At 42.7% G+C, this 18,284-nt stretch overlaps 1 protein-coding gene across 3 annotated transcripts in view; it reads right to left on the bottom strand.

The window, feature by feature from the left end:
• The window catches only part of SMOC1 (SPARC related modular calcium binding 1), a 180,511-nt gene that overhangs the window by 91,718 nt on the left and 70,509 nt on the right, over positions 1-18,284 (bottom strand). For all 3 annotated transcript variants that reach the window (XM_075927324.2, XM_075927323.2, XM_075927325.2), the window contains 2 exons: positions 16,374-16,486; positions 1,695-1,794 (listed from right to left, as the gene is read on the bottom strand). In XM_075927324.2, the coding sequence (XP_075783439.1) occupies positions 1,695-1,794; positions 16,374-16,486 (213 nt within the window). The remainder of the gene's footprint in view (positions 1-1,694; positions 1,795-16,373; positions 16,487-18,284) is intronic.

Raw genomic sequence — 18,284 nt, forward strand, 5'->3', positions numbered from 1 at the left:
AGATGCAGGTGTGTATATCACAAGGCCAGAGCTGTCTGAGGGATTTATATTTAGCACTTCTGAACATAATACAACTTTCATCATACACAGTATTTACAAATGCACTTTAGTGAGATGTCATGGGGACTCAACTTTCAAAGCCAAAGCAGGAGTTATCATTTGTAATCAGTTTTAAATGTAAGCATTAAGATTCTGGGTGTTCGAGTACAAGGTTCTCATGCTACAGTATGTCATCTAGCTCCAGTAACCCATAGCAGAAACTGGAGTATGGTCTCCCTTGCACTCTAAGACCCGCAAACTAATACAATTGCTGCCTTCATATTCTTACCTCTAGATACCTCATTTGATCCAATGGTGGGAGTCTGAGGTAATTAAATCACCCATTTTACCAGCTTTCAATAGTATAGCCATGATACAGAAGAGTAGCACTAGCTCAGTGGCATGGCAAGAAAAATTCTCCCCCCTGACTTCTCACCTTTTCATGACTCTACCATCATCTGTGAATACTCGTACATTCTTCATTTTGCTGTACAATCATTGCTGCCTCAAAACACCCTCACCTCTGAAGGGATCCTCTCTCCAAAGACCAGAGTAGAGCCAATACTGGTTTGCATGGCTGGGAAGAATCTTATTTTATAGTGTTTCCAGGCACTGCTGCAATCTACTTACTCTTTCTTTCTTGGAGTAAGAGAAGTAGCACTAAGGGTACGTCTAGACTACCGCGTTTTGTCGACGGAAGTTTTGTCGACAGATACTGTCGACAAAACTTCCGTCGACAATTTGCGTCCAGACACATGGAGTTCTGTCGACAAAGCAAGCCGCTTTGTCGACAGAACTCCGTAGTCTGGACGCAGAGTTACAGGCAATAACACCTTCTGTCGACAGAGTTCTGTCGACAGAAAGTGTTATGCCTCGTAAAATGAGGTATACCAGCGTCGACAAAACCGCGGAGTTCTGTCGACGTTATGTCGACAGAACTCCGCGGTAGTGTAGACGCTGGTATTGTTTTGTCGACAAAAGTCCACTTTTGTCGACAAAACTAGGTAGTCTAGACACACCCTAAGTCTTGACATCTAGCAGACCTCTCTAGCATGAACTGGAACAGCAGCCACGTATACAGAAGGGTCAGCAAGTCAGTAAATGTGAGGGGTGAAAATAGCTCATGACTTGAAAGTCATGTCTGTTGTGTTGCAAAAAAATGGCAATGCTCTCAAGAGAGGATCTAACTCTCTTGTCCTTCTGCACTAACTGAATAGTATGCGAGCTTTCCTTCCCACAAAGAACTTACCACATCTGCCGTCGTTAAAACTGTATTGCCCCATTCTTTAAACACTCCCATTAATCCTCTGATGTATAGTTAAAGTAAGAAGAGAACCCATCCCTGGGTTTCATGCTGCAGTTGCACTCCTCTACCTTAACAACTATCTTCTATAAGCCTTTCGTTGCATGTCTGCTGCCCAATGAACAACTGAGCTGCCACAACCATGACTGTGATTGGAAACACAAAGGTCCCACGTGGGCTAACATGCACATAACTGAGAGAGTAGTGGGTACAGTTGCAACTTTGGTTTGGCAAATTAGTAAAGCCATTCGCAGATTCCAAACAAGTGGCACTAGGAACAGAACTCACCCCTTCTCTTCCACCAGCATTTTAAAACATCAAAAAATACTTATTTATTCCCCCGCCACAGTACCTGAACATACAGGAGTTTTATTCTGTACAGAAGAGCCACTGATGGGTTTGCCATCAGGAGTGACACACCAACAGTATCCGGTGTAGGTATGGCATTGCACCTGTTTGGGAAAGGAAAGAGCAATGACTGAGACGTACCATTTCTCAAAGTATCCTTCACAATGCCCTTCTATCTTTGCTTTTGTGCCTCATTGCTTACCCAGCACCTTAAAAGTGAACCTCAGCTTGGAAGGCCCATCCTTTCATCATGGGAGTTTGTGAATAAGAAAGGCTTTTTCAGTTTTGGCAGACACTGGTTTGGACAATCATGGTGGTACTTGTTAGAATAAATGAGATGAAACTTTTGCCAACCCAGTTCACCTGTCTCCAGATCAGGACTTTAAGCAACTGTCAGAATCTCCTCTGAAAACATTTTATCTATCGTGTGGCATTACTGCCCACTCTGCCCCATCATTTAGCTCATATTTATTCATGCCACCATTTTACTTACCATTCTCCACACCTATAAATGGATATGACTGGTGTTTGTACTAGCCCTCTCGATTACAGTGGGTTAACCCTATCTCCTTTAGCCGTAGACCCAATGTCACAATGAGTGGCAGATGTTTGTGAGCACAGCTGTTTTTCCAGTCACAGGACAAAGTGATAGTATGCCTTGTTTTGGAATTACCATTTCTGCAGCTGAATCTGAACACTCCATTTTCCGCACCTTAGCATTCCAGCTCAATGGATAAGAACAATTATAATATGTTTGCATTTGTGTGTGGCCATGGATTCTAAAGCTACCAGCATGATATCCCTAGTAATGTCAGTGTGGGACATTGGTCAGGTGGCAGGTAGGGTTGCCAGATGGTTTAACCAAAAATACCGAACACACACACAACACGGCCCCTTTAAGAAATGCTTTTGAGGCTTTTTGGCCCTAACAGGCTGCTGACAGCAGTCTGCCATCTTGTCTTCCTGCTCCGGGCCAGACAGCTCCTTTGCGGAACCAGCTAAGCACCCGAGATTTTTGACTCCTGGCCAGCGGGGTTGGGGAAATTAGAAAATACCAGACATTTTAGGTGTCCGGTATTTTCTGAATTTTTTTTTTTTTTTTTTTTTTTTAGCAGCCAGAAGGTGAAAATACCAGACTGTCCGGGTCAATACCGGACACCTGGAAATCCTAGTGGCAGCACAACTCTTACTACATTAAACTAAACCATTCCAGATTTTCATGGAGGAGTCAGTAGCTGGCTGGAGGTCAACAAATCTTTTCACTTAACATTACAGGCAAGCAAGAGATGCCACAAGTGGCTGCTATGCCATTTGCACTGCACTAAAAGGCAGCATTTGAACTCCAATCACACTTTCAACACTGGCTAGATTTGTATAGGAGTACTTCCAGTAACACAGTGGTGGGCATCTATTCACAGTACATCTCTGTAAACTTAGAGAAGGCTCCTTACACCCAGTTCTGCAATGAGATTGGCCTAAGGAGGGCTGGACTCTGCCTGTCCATCTCTTTTTCAAGACTTCTAAGTAACATTCCCATCAGTCCTCTCCATGTCTGGTGGGACAGTGGTACTAACCCGCTATTGCACATCCCTCATTAGGGGTCACTTCAGACTCAGGGTATTTGCAGTCCAAGAGCTGGACCCAATTCTCTAAGATAGCCAAGTTTGTTCAGAGATTATGATGAGCTTTTAAAAGGTTTTGCATATTTTATATTAAATGTGATCTATCAGCAAGTATAAGCCCAGCAGTGTGTGTTTGTCTTGGGTTATAGTAACTTACAAGGCAATCATTTTGCCTCAAACCAAATCCACATCTAGAGGCCAAAATCAACAGTACGTATATGCGCAGATGCACACACATTTCTCGTCACTGTTCTTGCCGTTTGCACACTTGCACTATTATTCCTTCCAGATACATCATGGAACAGATTGCATTTATGGTGTATTTGAGTAATGAACAATTCATTGCTTTTTAGTAATGATTCTTGTGAATGCTCAGACTAGAGAAAAAAAATGTTAAAGTATAAAGGAACGGTTTTTCAATGTATTTTATGTTTATTTTGGTAACCACATTTTTCAGACACACACACACACACACACACACACACACACACACACACACAAAATTGTGCTGGTGTAAAGAGCACCCCCAGTAAAAATCTTGTCCGATAATTAGACTTACTGAGATTGGGATTTTAAATCTGTCAGAGAGCGTTACATATAGTCAATGACATTTTCTTTTGCAAGGCAATATTGGCAGAGCTCTTATTTCAGAGATGGCTAGCATATACTACAGCATTATCGTATGGTTTCTTCACTCAGTGGCTGTGTCTAGACTGCATCCCCTTTTCCGTAAAAGGGATGCAAATTAGACACATCGCAATTGCAAATGAAGCAGGGATTTAAATCCCCCCCACTTCATTTGCATAAACATGGCTGCCGCTTTTTTCCGGCTCTGAGCTTTGCCGGAAAAAAGCACCAGTCTAGACACGGATCTTTCAGAAAATCATAGAATCATAGAATCATAGAATAATAGGACTGGAAGGGACCTCGAGAGGTCATCGAGTCCAGCCCCCCGCCCTCAAGGCAGGATCAAGCTCCGTCTACACCATCCCTGACAGATGTCTATCTAACCTGTTCTTAAATATCTCCAGAGAGGGAGATTCCACCACCTCCCTTGGCAATTTATTCCAATATTTGACCACCCTGACAGTTAGGAATTTTTTCCTAATGTCCAATCTAAACCTCCCCTGCTGCACTTTAAGCCCATTACTCCTTGTCCTGTCCTCAGAAACCAAGAGGAACAAATTTTCGCCTTCCTCCTTGTGACACCCTTTTAGATATTTGAAAACCGCTATCATGTCCCCCCTTAATCTTCTTTTTTCCAAACTAAACAAGCCCAGTTCATGAAGCCTGGCTTCATAGGTCATGTTCTCTAGACCTTTAATCATTCTTGTCGCTCTTCTCTGCACCCTTTCCAATTTCTCCACATCTTTCTTGAAATGTGGCGCCCAGAACTGGACACAGTACTCCAGCTGAGGCCTAACTAGTGCAGAATAGAGCGGCAGAATGACTTCACGAGTTTTGCTTACAACACACCTGTTGATACAACCTAGAATCATATTTGCTTTTTTTGCAACAGCATCACACTGTTGACTCATATTCAACTTGTGGTCCACTATGACCCCTAGATCCCTTTCCGCCATGCTCCTTCCTAGACAGTCGCTTCCCATCTTGTATGTATGGAACTGATTGTTCCTTCCTAAGTGGAGCACTTTGCATTTCTCTTTATTAAACCTCATCCTGTTTACCTCTGACCATTTCTCTAACTTGCTAAGGTCATTTTGAATTATGTCCCTATCCTCCAAAGAAGTCGCAACCCCACCCAGTTTGGTATCATCTGCAAACTTAATAAGAGTACTCTCTATCCCAATATCTACATCATTGATGAAGATATTGAATAGTACGGGTCCCAAAACAGACCCTTGAGGAACTCCACTTGCTATCCCTTTCCAGCAGGATTTAGAACCATTAACAACAACTCTCTGACTACGGTTATCCAGCCAATTATGCACCCACCTTATCGTGGCCCTATCTAAGTTATATTTGCCTAGTTTATCAATAAGAATATCATGCGAGACCGTATCAAATGCCTTACTAAAGTCTAGGTATATGACATCCACCGCTTCTCCCTTATCCACAAGGCTCGTTATCTTATCAAAGAAAGCTATCAGATTAGTTTGGCATGACTTGTTCTTCACAAACCCATGCTGGCTATTCCCTATCACTTTATTACTTTCCAAGTGTTTGCATACGATTTCCTTAATTACCTGCTCCATTATCTTCCCTGGGACAGACGTTAAACTGACCGGTCTATAATTTCCTGGGTTGTTCTTATTCCCCTTTTTATAGATGGGCACAATATTTGCCCTTTTCCAGTCTTCTGGAATCTCCCCTGTCTGCCATGATTTTTCAAAGATCATAGCTAAAGGCTCAGATACCTCCTCTATCAGCTCCTTGAGTATCCTGGGATGCATTTCATCAGGACCTGGTGACTTGCTGACATCTAACTTTCCTAAGTGATTTTTAACTTGTTCTTTGTGTATCCTATCTTCTAAACTTACCCTCTCTCTGCTTGTATTCACTGCGTTAGGCACACCTCCAGACTTCTCGGTGAAGACCGAAACAAAGAAGTCATTGAGCATCTCCGCCATTTCCAAGTTCCCTGTTACTGCTTCTCCCTCCTCGCTAAGCAGTGGGCCTACCCTGTCCTTGGTCTTCCTCTTGCTTTTAATGTATTTATAAAAGGTCTTCTTGTTTCCCTTTATGCCTGTAGCTAGTTTGATCTCATTTTGTGCCTTTGCCTTTCTAATCTTGCCCCTGCATTCCCGTGTTGCTTGCCTATATTCATCCTTTGTTAGTTGTCCTAGTTTCCATTTTTTATGAGACTCCTTTTTTATTTTGAGATCATGCAAGATCTCCTTGTTAAGCCAAGCTGGTCTTTTGCCATATTTTCTATCTTTCCTACACAGCGGAATTGTTTGCTTTTGGGCCCTTAACAACGTCCCTTTGAAATACTTCCAACTCTCCTCAGTTGTTTTTCCCTTCAGTCTTGCTTCCCATGGGACCTTACCTACAAGTTCTCTGAGCTTATCAAAATCTGCCTTCCTGAAATCCATAACCTCAATTGTGCTGGTCTCCCTTCTGCCTTTCCTTAAGATCATGAACTCTATTATTTCGTGATCACTGTCCCCTATACTGTCTTCCACTTTCAAGTTCTCAACTAGTTCCTCCCTATTTGTTAAAACCAAATCCAGAACAGCTTCTCCTCTGGTAGCTTTTTCAACCTTCTGAAACAGAAAGTTGTCTCCAATGCAGTCCAGAAACTTATTGGATAGCCTGTGCCTCGCTGTGTTAGTTTCCCAACATATGTCTGGATAGTTGAAGTCCCCCATCACTACCAAATCTTGGGCTTTGGATAGTTTTGTTAATTGTTTAAAAAAGGCCTCATCCACCTCTTCCACCTGGCTAGGTGGCCTGTAGTAGACTCCTAGCATGATATCACCCTCGTTTTTTACCCCTTTTAGCTTAACCCAGAGACTCTCTACACAGCTATCTCCTACGTTCATCTCCACTTCAGTCCAAGTGTGTACATTTTTAATATACAAGGCAACCCCTCCTCCCTTTTTTCCCTGTCTGTCCTTCCTGAGCAAGCCGTACCCTTCCATACCAATATTCCAATCATGCGTCCCATCCCACCAGGTTTCTGTAATACCAATGATATCATAGTTGTATTTATTGGTTAGCAATTCCAGTTCTTCCTGCTTATTACCCATACTTCTCGCATTTGTATATAGGCATCTAAGATACTGATTTGATCTTGCCTCCCTGTTGTGCCCTGACCCTCCTTTCTCCTTGCCATTATAGGCCGTAGTCCCCCCCATTTCCAACCCATCTCCCAGTCCCGCACATTCAGCACTTACCTGTGGGCTTTGCTCACCTGCCCCCGACAAACCTAGTTTAAATAAGGAATAAGGGATCTTTCGGAAAAGGCTTTATTTTCCGAAAGATCCGCGTCTAGACTGGCGCTTTTTTCCGGCAAAGCTCCAAGCCGGAAAAAAGTGGCAGCCATGTTTATGCAAATGAAGCGGGGGGGGATATAAATCCCCGCTTCATTTGCAATTGCGATGTGTCTAATTTGCATCCCTTTTACAGATAAGGGATGCAGTCTAGACACAGCCAGTAGGTATAATAAGGGATTTACAACACTTTGTGCTCTTTGCTTTAACTACACAATTCACTTTTATTCTTGTTATATACATAAAATTGCGTGTGCGCAATGTGCTTTCTGGGAAGTACAGCATATCTGAATATATGCAATATCTGGAACAATTGGGCAACACGGTGTTGCACATGTAATTTAGATCACATGGCATTTTTTCAGCCAGTCAGTTTAGAAAAATATTTAAGTGGATTTTTTGTTTTACTACAATTAACACAAAAACACTGACTATAGAATGGTATTCTATAAGCTGTTTGTTGGCATTCATGTGGGGCAACTGAATTATTCAAAGGTGAGTTATACCCAAATGTGCTGATAAAACTCCCTGACACACAATCATGCAACCTTTGTACGTTACATACATTAGAGGAATTTTTCAAACTGATTCCACTTTTCGTAACCATCTACCTGTAAAGTCAAGTAGCTTAGTGGCTATGAGCTAGGCCACACCCAGAAATCAAGGCCTGATCTAACCTCCATAGACCGCAGTGGAGAGACCAGATTGCTTGAACAGGCTTTGGCTCGGGTCCTGCATAAACACAGAAAAAGAATGAACAGGACCTCCGTCTATGGCCTTGTCAACTTCCCTATGCATGAAAAGGAAGCAGCCATCACATCAACTAGTCCATGCCCCTTGTTCCCATTACTCTTCTAGATTTCTATTTTCTTTCCTCTTCCACTCCTATTTTCCAGGCAGATAAGGGCTCCTTGTGCTGGCAGAAGTGCTGTATGATGCCTCAGAGCTGTATGGCCAACTCCAAATATTCAGAAAAATGTCAGGCCCCACAAATATTCTGAGAATTAGAAGTTGGGGTTCATTTCCTTGTCTTCTGTTTGATTTTTTTGTGATCCCAGGGACACATTTTCAAGCTTTTCTCTACAATCACGAAAACCAGAAAATTTCAGGAGGCAGGGCTTGAAGTATGCCCCCCAAAATCGTAAGCCTCGTGATATAAAATCTCAGAAGCTTGCAACATTGCATCGCACTGCTCCTCCATCATTATACACTGAAAAGCTTCCTGCTGCTGCACTGAGACTATATGTGATGCTCAATGGCTCACAAGAGACGATACTGGGATCATCTATGCTTCGTCTTTTATCCCCTCCAGCATAGGGCTCAGACAACTACCCAGGAAAATGAGAACAGACAAAACCTACCTAAACTAGCTTTTGTTCAAGTCATAACATTCGGAGATTAAGGTCCAGAACACTAGATTTGACCACAGAATATTTAGAAGTCAGAACAGTGCTGTTCCAACAACCAAAGAGAAATTATGAGCCTGGAAGAATGTAACCAATCTCATTCTCATCTTATATTTCTATACTTAGTATTTACAGAAAAAGTAAGATAACAGATGTTCTAGCACTACTTCCAATAGCAGATAATTGGAAAAGTTAGTTTCTGAGGTCCGCTTCACCCCAATCAAACCAGATGATAGTTGGAAAGATTTATGTAGGCCTCACATCTCAGCAATGTTGAGAATTCTTGGCATTTTCCACACAGTTGTGTGCCTTCCAAATAGTATCTGAACTTTTGATGCTTATTTAAATCTAATCCATAGCTTCATGATTTACCCATAACTGTCCTCACCCTGCACAATGGCCAGACTATACAACATGGTTAGTCAGAAAAAAACATTAACATTTCATAGTAACTCTGCCTTAATCAAAAAGTTTCGCTTTTTTTTAAGTGCTAGTTTGCGGGAGTGGCGGAGAAGGAAAGAACTGATGCCTTATGTCACAGGTCTCTGTGGAAATCCGGAATTGAATTTAGGTGTCATCCTCCTATAAATGTTTAATATCATCTACTTTTATTGATAACATTTTAAGTTCCGCTCCTTTTTGCTCCCCTCAGTCTTGAAAACCAACAGTTATTGGGAACAGCAATGGACCCTGGTCTGTCTCATGCATAGGCAACAAAATCATTAGTTAAGTTCCAGTCTTCGTTACTGGTGAAGACGCAGGAGTCAAAGACACAGCTAGACTGTCAGAACCCACTGTGAATCTGTCTGAACATTTTAAGTTATAAACCTCAAGCATATATGAGGATATGAAATGACTGAGAAGGAAGTGATTGAACCCAACAATATTTTTACAAGTTTTCAGAACAAATTAAATTTTAGAAAAGAAACCTACGCCTACTGGACTTAAGTCATTAGGCAAGAAGAAGCTATCTCTATTCTTCAGGAGTAAGGGATGTGCCATCTCCATTATGCTTCGATTGAAGAATGAAAAGCAGAAATGATGCATCCAAAAATTGCTTTATCATTGTCACCGAATTAATTAAAAAGTGCTACATTGGCTCCCTCTATTCCCCCCACCCCACCCAACCATACAATATGTGAAATCAAACAGAAGCTAACACTCAAGCCATAGGAACCATGAATAAACTCCTGCCCTTGTCAAATTCATTAGAATATGAAAACATTAAAACTGTAGTCACTGGCAGACTCCTCTGCCTCTTAATTCTTGTCCAGAGAATGAAGCTATTGTTGTGGTCTCTTCAATACCACACTGGAGTTGCCAGAATGAGATTCCAAACCATTCCAAAATCTTTTAACAAGCTGGCTGGATCACACCGTTACAATGATTTGACAAGAGAACCAAGGGTTTGTTTTCCAGAAGATAGCCTGGAAATGGCAGAGAAGTTAGTTGTACGTGCCCGTGTGAAGTAGATATTAGGGGGCTAAACAGTAGCTGGATTAGCTTCAACCCATCTTTTTGGGGTTAGGGAAAACAAACTTCTTATAAGAAGCACTAGGGTGCCTGATATAGAACTGGAACAGCTCTGAGCAGCACTGCACCAAATATCTCAACAATGTTCAGACTACACAATAACTGCTGTTCAGACAGGGTGTTTGATAACTGATTCGTATCCAATGGCAGATTAGAAACAAAAAACAAACACTTCCTGATTCCTTCAGTAATACAGAAGGGCAGGGAGCAGAGGCAAGAAAAACATTCCTTTTACATTCAGAACAACATTTCCTCAAGAAAAGAAAAACAATTTTAGTTTTTAGAGCCCAGTGCAAAGGCAGGGAATGTACAGTGGAACTACTCCATACATGCAGCATACATGCCCTCCGTCCCCACACACACTGTGCCAGTTCCATTCAAATGTAGCTAACAGATACTGTAAAAACAGTTAAGATGATCTAAACAGTACGCAGATTTCTAAAGCCAGAAAGGACTATTCAATTTAATCTAACCTCCTGTGTAACCCAGGCCATAATCCCTCATCCAGAAATGTCTGGATTAAGACCATAACTTCTGTTTGCACTACAGCATTCCTTTTAGAAAGACAAAGTCTCTATTTATAGCCTTCAAGTGGTGGAAAACCCTCAACATACTAAGTGGTTCTAATTGTTACTCTTTTTAAATGAATTGCACCTTATTTCTGGACTGAATATTATATAGCTTCAATTTCTCATCATTGGCTCTCATTATGCTTTTTTCTGCTGGATTAGAGAGCATCAGAAATTCTTCCCTATGCAGATACTTCGAGACAGACATCTAACCCACCTTTAATCTTCTTTTGGGAGAACTGCAGATATTGAACACAAGTCTTTCATTAGGAGGAATGTTTTGCAGACTTCATATGATTCTTATAGCTCTTTCACATCTTTTGCAACTTTTTCCAACATCCTTTTTTAAACCACAAAACTCGTGACAAAACCACTGCCACTTTTCCTATACGGTGCATACCAAACTGGAGTAGGGAATACAAAACTTGTGAGCACAGGGAGATCTTTAGTCTTTGGTTTGCTTCAGGAAATGCCTCGTGTGGCATGCTCTACTGGCAATTCTAAAGAAACAATCTTTCAGAAAGGCTCCAAAATTGGGGCTCAGTCCTAGTGAGAGGTTGAACATTCTCTGCTCCCCCAGAAGTCACTGGGAACAGAGGATACTCATTTAGTATGAACTGATCAATACCTTGCAGAATTGCAGTCTAGAATCTTGACATTTCAAAGGGAAATGAATCAGAGCTGGCAGGAATAAGCAACATGCAGAAGTCCTGCCAGAAAGTCTAATTTGGTAAGGAATTAAGTTACCATGAGGGACCCCGTTACAAAGCAATGTTCTATTAAATCAGCCTTATAGAGGTGGATGTTAAGAGTGTCTCAGCCTGTTTAACGTGAGCAAAAAAGACATTCCTGACAATCAGCAGCAGTGTAATTACCACGTCTCAGGTTATTTTAAGAAAAGCACATGTGAAGCACTAGATTTAAGAGCACACGCTGTACCACAGCAGGCTGGTAAGACCACTGCGCCAGCAGTTGCTTCTTGGAATGAAGAAATTCCAAGTGAAGTAAGGCACTGGGAAAAAAAATGCTGCTCTTCTAGGATTGGTGTCAACCACATTTATGCCAACTTGCAAAGGAAAGGGACTGAACTTTGACAGTGGAAGCAAGAGGGACAAAACGAAACATGCCACAGAAAGCTACATGGGGTCATGCATCCAGAGCAGCAATGAGATTATTAACGTTCCCTTTGGTTTGTCCATAAAGGATTTTGTTTAAGCCTTAAGCCATCTTTTCTGCAAACCTGCTTGAGGGAAAACTATGAAGAATGCAATTCTCCCTGAGCCCATGGCAACAAGCCCTATGGCACTGAACTGCAAAAAAGTACAGCTTACCCAGTACAGTCTGTATTATTTAGGAAGATCAGATCACAGCAGGTTAAATACAGCTTGAAAACAAATGGCATTTATGCAAAATACACTAACAAAAAAGAACATACTGGAAATAGGAACCACTTTAAAGGTAACATGCAACTTAACATTAATTCTCAGCTGCATGCAATTAATTAATGGCAGATGAAATCCAATGTTGATAAATATAACGTAACACATATTGGAAAACAATCCCAACTGTACATATAAAAATGGAGTCTAAGCTAGCTGTTACCACTCGAGAGAGATCTTGAAGTCATTGTGGATAGCCAAAGATTTTAATTTAGTATCCATTTATTGTGTGGTGTCATTAATCAATATAGCCATACTACATGCATTAATTGTATGTAAGAATTGATTTGTAGGATAATAGAAGTAGAAGACTGATCAACGGATTTAGAGCAACTATGCAGTAGACATGGGTAAGACAAGCTGAAATGCAAGAATCTGGAGACTGAGGCCTGCAAGATACTAGTTTAGCTATTTCAGGCCTTAAAGAGACAAAGAAATAACCTGAGAATTATGGGAAAAGAGGTACCAAGTGGTAATATTGTCAAAGTTCTACTCTGAACTCTGAAGGTTAAATTATAAAATGCTGTAACAACAAATATTGTCTCCAACAAGCATGTTAACCCTAAGATAAAGTTGATACATCAACCTTAACCAGAACCTACACAGCCTATAGAATTGGAGTACCTTGTGTTTCTAGGGAACAGAGACAAATAAGAAAGGGGATTAACACGTTCATGTACATGTGAAGAATGTAGGTACAGACAGAATTAGATTATAAAAAAGGTGTCTAGAGTAGGAAAACGGAGTTTCCTATGGGAAACTCCATCATGAATCAGTCCATGAGAGTGCTAACAGACTTTAACACTATCTGGGACACTATTATGTCTGTAGTTATAACTGGTACATCTCTTTATTTGGAATTGTATATGCTGTGACATTTATGATTTTGTTGGTAACTTAATAAAACTAAGATAGATGTTCTTGTAATTGCACCTGTTATTTGCCTATGGTTTCATGTATTCCTGTGGGCTTTAAATACAGCAGAGAACTCTGTTGAACTTGAGACTAGCCATGAGAAATGAGCCAACTGAAGTATAATTAATTCTTTTTACTGCTCCTACACATTGTCCAGATGTAGGCTTTTATTCTATTTAAATATTAATGTTAGGAACCACTGGGAAAGGGATAGACAAGATGACAGTAAATATCATAATACCAACATATAAATCCACGGTATGCCCACACCTTGAATACTGCATGTAATTCTGGTCACCCTCTCTCATATAAAAGCTGTGTTGGAAATGGAAAAGGTACAGAGGAAGCACAACAAAAATTATTAGCAAGATGGAACAGCTTCCATGTGAGAGAGATTTAAAAGATTGGGATTCTTCAGCTTGGAAAAGAACAACTAAAGCAGGATATGCTAGTGGTCTATAAAGTCACAAAAGTTGTGGAGAAAGTGCATAAGGAAGTGTTATTTACCTCTTCATACAAACATATGAACCAAAGGACATCCAACAAAGTTAACAGGCTGACAGTTTAAAACAAACAAAAGGAAGTACTCCTTCACACAATGCATAGTTACCCTGTGGAACTTGTTGCTAGGGGAGTTTGTGAAGACCACGGTTTAACTGGGTTCAAAAAAGAATTCAATTAATGAAAGATAGATCTATCAATGGCTATTGGCAAAGACAGTCGGGGATGGAACCCCATTCTCTGGGTGTCCTAAGCCTCTAGCAGCCAGAAGCTGGGGATGGAAAAAAGGAGATGGATCATTCATAATTGCCCTGTTCTGTTCATTCCTTCCATTGGCCAATTTTGGAAGACAGGATACTGGGCGAGACAACTCTGATCTGTCCCAGTATGGCCATTCTTATGTTTGGCATAGGTTGGACCTCTCTCATTCAGCACCCTCAGGACCTGAGAGGATTTGCCGGACCAGGGGAGGTCCCTCCCAACACAGCCAGTACTGAACTCCTGCACCCTGTTAGGGCTCCAACCCGGCATCGCTGCTGCCTGCCCAACCATGGCTCCCCAGGCTGGAGCCCCCTAGCTGGTGCTGCCGGCCCCCGAGTTCCACGGCTGGAGCTCTGCAGCCGCCGCTGGCTCCTGCTACCTCTCTGCTATAAGGAGCAGAACTCTTCACTGCACCACCCGCCCCTCTGCACCCCCCTTCATGGGGCTCCCAGGTGAGTCGCCAACCCCCCTGCCATGCTCCTGCACCATGGCCCAATCTCCCGCACCATGGCTCTACCTCCCAATACCTGGGCTTTGTGGTCCAGGAACATCCCTGGTCCTGCCAAACCACGGATGTTGCCAGACCAGAGTGTCCCGGTTAAGGGAGGTACAACCTGTACCAAGTATGCTGTACAATAAATGCTCACCTAAGAGCTCTCCAGCTACTATCAGCAACATATTCAATACTCAGGTTGAGAAGAAAGGGCTGTCTATCAGCAAGTCTAAGTCCAGCAGTCAGGGCAGAAATTCCATCCCATCTTCTGATGTTTAATCTCTAGCTGTTGAAGGACAACTGATGGGGGACACACCAAAATTCAGCTCCAAAAAGAAAGAAGGAGGTGACAGGATTTTGGGCAAAGGATTGCTCATTCTGCCCTCAGTCATACCACCTCCCATTTAGGGAAATAAATCAGAGTTGTCTGAAGATAAAGTAACATACACAGCTGACACCTAATTAGCTTGTGGCTGTCTAAAAGCCTCCAGGGAAGAAGCCAAGGTGGGGAGCAGAAGGAAAGGGAAAAAGCAGGGAGTAGAAGCAGAGATTTAGCTTTTCCCTCCCTCCCGCCTGCAGCGGTGAAGGACCAACTGCATATGATGAAACAGTGGTGGGAACAAGACTCTGAATAAACTGCACCAGTGGTTACTTATCCTAAAATCTCAGAGTGACTTTGTGGACCTTGCAGCAGGACCTTTTGGTTCCTGCCTCTGCTTTCTGCTACACATACCAACCTCAATATAATCTACATAACCATGTACAAGGCTACATCTTAAAGACTGGCTCAAAGTGATGATATGGGATACTTGCCATTTCACACACACCCCATTTGTCACCTCTCCCAGAAATAAGGTACATATTTTACACAAATAGGCACAAACGGTTTAGGAAAAGAGGATAAAAAATAAAGGATCATACATGTCAGGAAGTTGGCAGGATCAATAAGATTGTATCCACTTTAAATGTAGAAAAATGCAGATGGACAGACAGAGGCAAGTGATGGGGGGGGAATAAAATAAGGATGAGCTAGCTTTGTATCTTCAAGAATCTCATTATTTGTGGGGGGAGTGGGAAGATGGAGAGATTTGATATTGCAAGGAGCATCCTTCCTCTCCCCTTCTCCAAGACATCCTGGATTGTTTAAACTGGCCCCAAAACTTTCCTTCTCATCATTTTGAAATCAGCATTAAATAATACTTAGACTTTTAATGTATAGAAACATTTTATACATGGGGATTTGAGGAGTAATTAGCTCACTATGTAGCAGGGAAATTCTATCCTAATTTTATCCATGGGGAAATGAATGCAGAGAAGTTATGCTACTTGGACAAGGTCACAAAGACAGGATTAGGGCCTCCAACTGCTGGCTTAGAGCCCTGTGCCAAGTCCAATAGACTATTCATCTCTCCCATTTACCCAGCTTCAGGGTTGAACTGCACATGGCTTCCTTTTACCTCCCTAGCCACTAGTGAGCTACACTGTTCTCATTAGCAGCCACGGCAACAGCCACTCCAGATTGCTGCATGCCAGAACATCAAGACTAAATTTCTTTTACCCTTTTAGTCCTTTTTCACCAAAACAGGTGAAGTATGAGCAGCAGCAGAGGAGGCTTGTCCCACCCTGTCCTGTCAGGCAGCCTTACCCTGCCATGGAAGAATGTCCATGTGGCTCAGGCTCATAGCACATTAAGTCCCAGGACAGATAGAGGACCTAACAAAGGAGCTAATTAGCACAGGTCATGCTGAAGGGGGATGCTGATGTACATGTCCTTTCGGTTCAGGAGTAGCCAACACTGTATCTTGCACAGTCCAAACAGCTATCAACTGGCAAGGCCTTTTGATCTCCAAGGCAGTGAGGATGTCTGCCTACCACAGTCTATTTTTACCACCTTGTCATCATTCCCCTTTGGTCAGACACTAGTACCGGTAGTTAATTCCTGCCAGCCAGAGGAAACGGCAACTGATATAGTCTGACTGAAATCTTACTTGTGTGAATGATCCATCCTCATTGCATTCTGGAATGAAGACCGCTTCTTGGGGCTTCTTTGCCTGTTCCAGCGCCTGGACCCTCTCTAATCGACACTTACTTTGGCCAGCATCTGCAAAGGGAACCAAAAGCCCACTCTTATTTTAAATAGAAACTGGCTTTCCAGAAGATAGAGAGAGGCTACATTCAGCTGCGCAAAGATGCAATGGGAAGCTATGCAATAAGACTTGTTTTCCCACCATCTTATGTTAGGAAGACAATCATTAGGCAATTTAACATCCCCTGGAAGGAAGACCCACGAGCTCAAAGGAACAGCCACAGCACACTTTTGTAAGCAGTAGCAAATGTTTATGGGAAACATTTGTTTACATTCATTCCTGGGAGACACTGACTCTGGTATTTGTTAGTAGAGGCCAAAGTCTACAGGAGTTGGAAGTCTACCAGAGCAAGCAGGGGAGTGCAAGACACTTATAACCCCTTCTCTCCTTGGATGGCTGCTAGCCAGTACAGGCCAAGCATTAGGCAATGCTGGCAGCAAAAGGGCCATAACCACAGCTCCAGAGGGGTGAGCCAGTCAAGCACATCCCACAGACAACTTTGGCAGGTAAGGCCAATACAGTTGAAATTGAAGAGCCTCTCAGGCAAGGATGTGCTATCACTAGCTTCCTTTCCTAAGGGGTAACTCCTACAATCGAGTACAATCTGGCTGGAGGGTGGGGTGCAATGTATCCCTCCTGCATCTCAGAAGACCGAGGGGGAACGTGATAGCAGTTTTCAGGTATATAAAAGAGTGTTACAAGGAGGAGGGGGGAAAACTGTTCTTTGGCCTCTAACAACAGGACCAGAAGCAATGGGCTTAAGCTGCAGAAAGGGAGGTTTAGGTTGGACATTAGGAAAAATTCCCAAAGGGTCAGGATGGTTAAACACTGGAATTAATTGCCTAGGGAGGTTGTGGAATCTCCATCACTGGAGATATTTAAGAACAGATTAGACAGACACCTGTCAGGTATGATATAGAACAGTGGTCTCCAACCTTTACACACCCAAGATCACTTTTTAAATAACAGAACAAGCCAAGATCTACAGCCCTGCCCCTTCCTTGAAGCCCCGCCCTCTCTATTCTCCACCTCTCCATCACTTGCTATCCCCAACCCTTATACTACTGCTTCCCCCCCCCCCCCAAATTCTTCTGCAGGAAGGGGCTTTTCCAACATTTGGCCGGTCTAGACTGGACCAAATGTCAGAAAAAAAGCCTTCTTTTGGAACCCCCCCTTATTCCTCGTGGAAAGAGGAATATAGGGGTGACCGAAAGATCATGTTTGCTCTTCCGCTAAAAAAAGCGGAAGAATAAACACATCCTTAGATGCAGAAGAGTTTTTCTGGGATGTCTCTGGAATCCTGAAAAACTCTTCAGTCTAGCTGTACCCTCGCTGGATTGAGACAGGATGTGTAGGCTCTGGGGTGGGAATGAGGGATTTGAGGGTGGGAAGGGGTGAGAGGTGCAAGCTCTGGGAGGAAATCTGGATGCAGGAGGAGGTGGATGAGGGAACGCTGGCTCGGGGAGGGGGCTCCAGGCCGGGCAGTGTTGGGGGTCAGATGTAGGGTTAGGGTACTAAGCAAGCCACAGACTTCTGGATGTGAGGGTTCAGGAATTTGGGTTAGGGTATGTGAGGGGCTCAGGCCAGGGGGTTCCAGTGTATGGTAGGCTCAGATGTAGGGTCTGGGGAAAGGGAAGTGCAGGAGGCCAGATGGGGGCTTGGCCCCAATTGGGGTTTTGTTGGCCAGGCTTCATTTTTAAATAAATGATATGTCAAACACAAAAAGTTTCTGCGTTGTCTTTATTTCTGAGAAGGGCAGGGAATCTGTCTTGTGTCAGGGGTCACTGAGCCACAGAAAAGTCAGTTGTGGTC

Source organism: Pelodiscus sinensis, chromosome 5 (genome assembly GCF_052426305.1).
Source record: "Pelodiscus sinensis isolate ZL-2025 chromosome 5, ASM5242630v1, whole genome shotgun sequence".
In the NCBI taxonomy this organism is placed as follows: Eukaryota; Metazoa; Chordata; order Testudines; family Trionychidae; genus Pelodiscus; species Pelodiscus sinensis.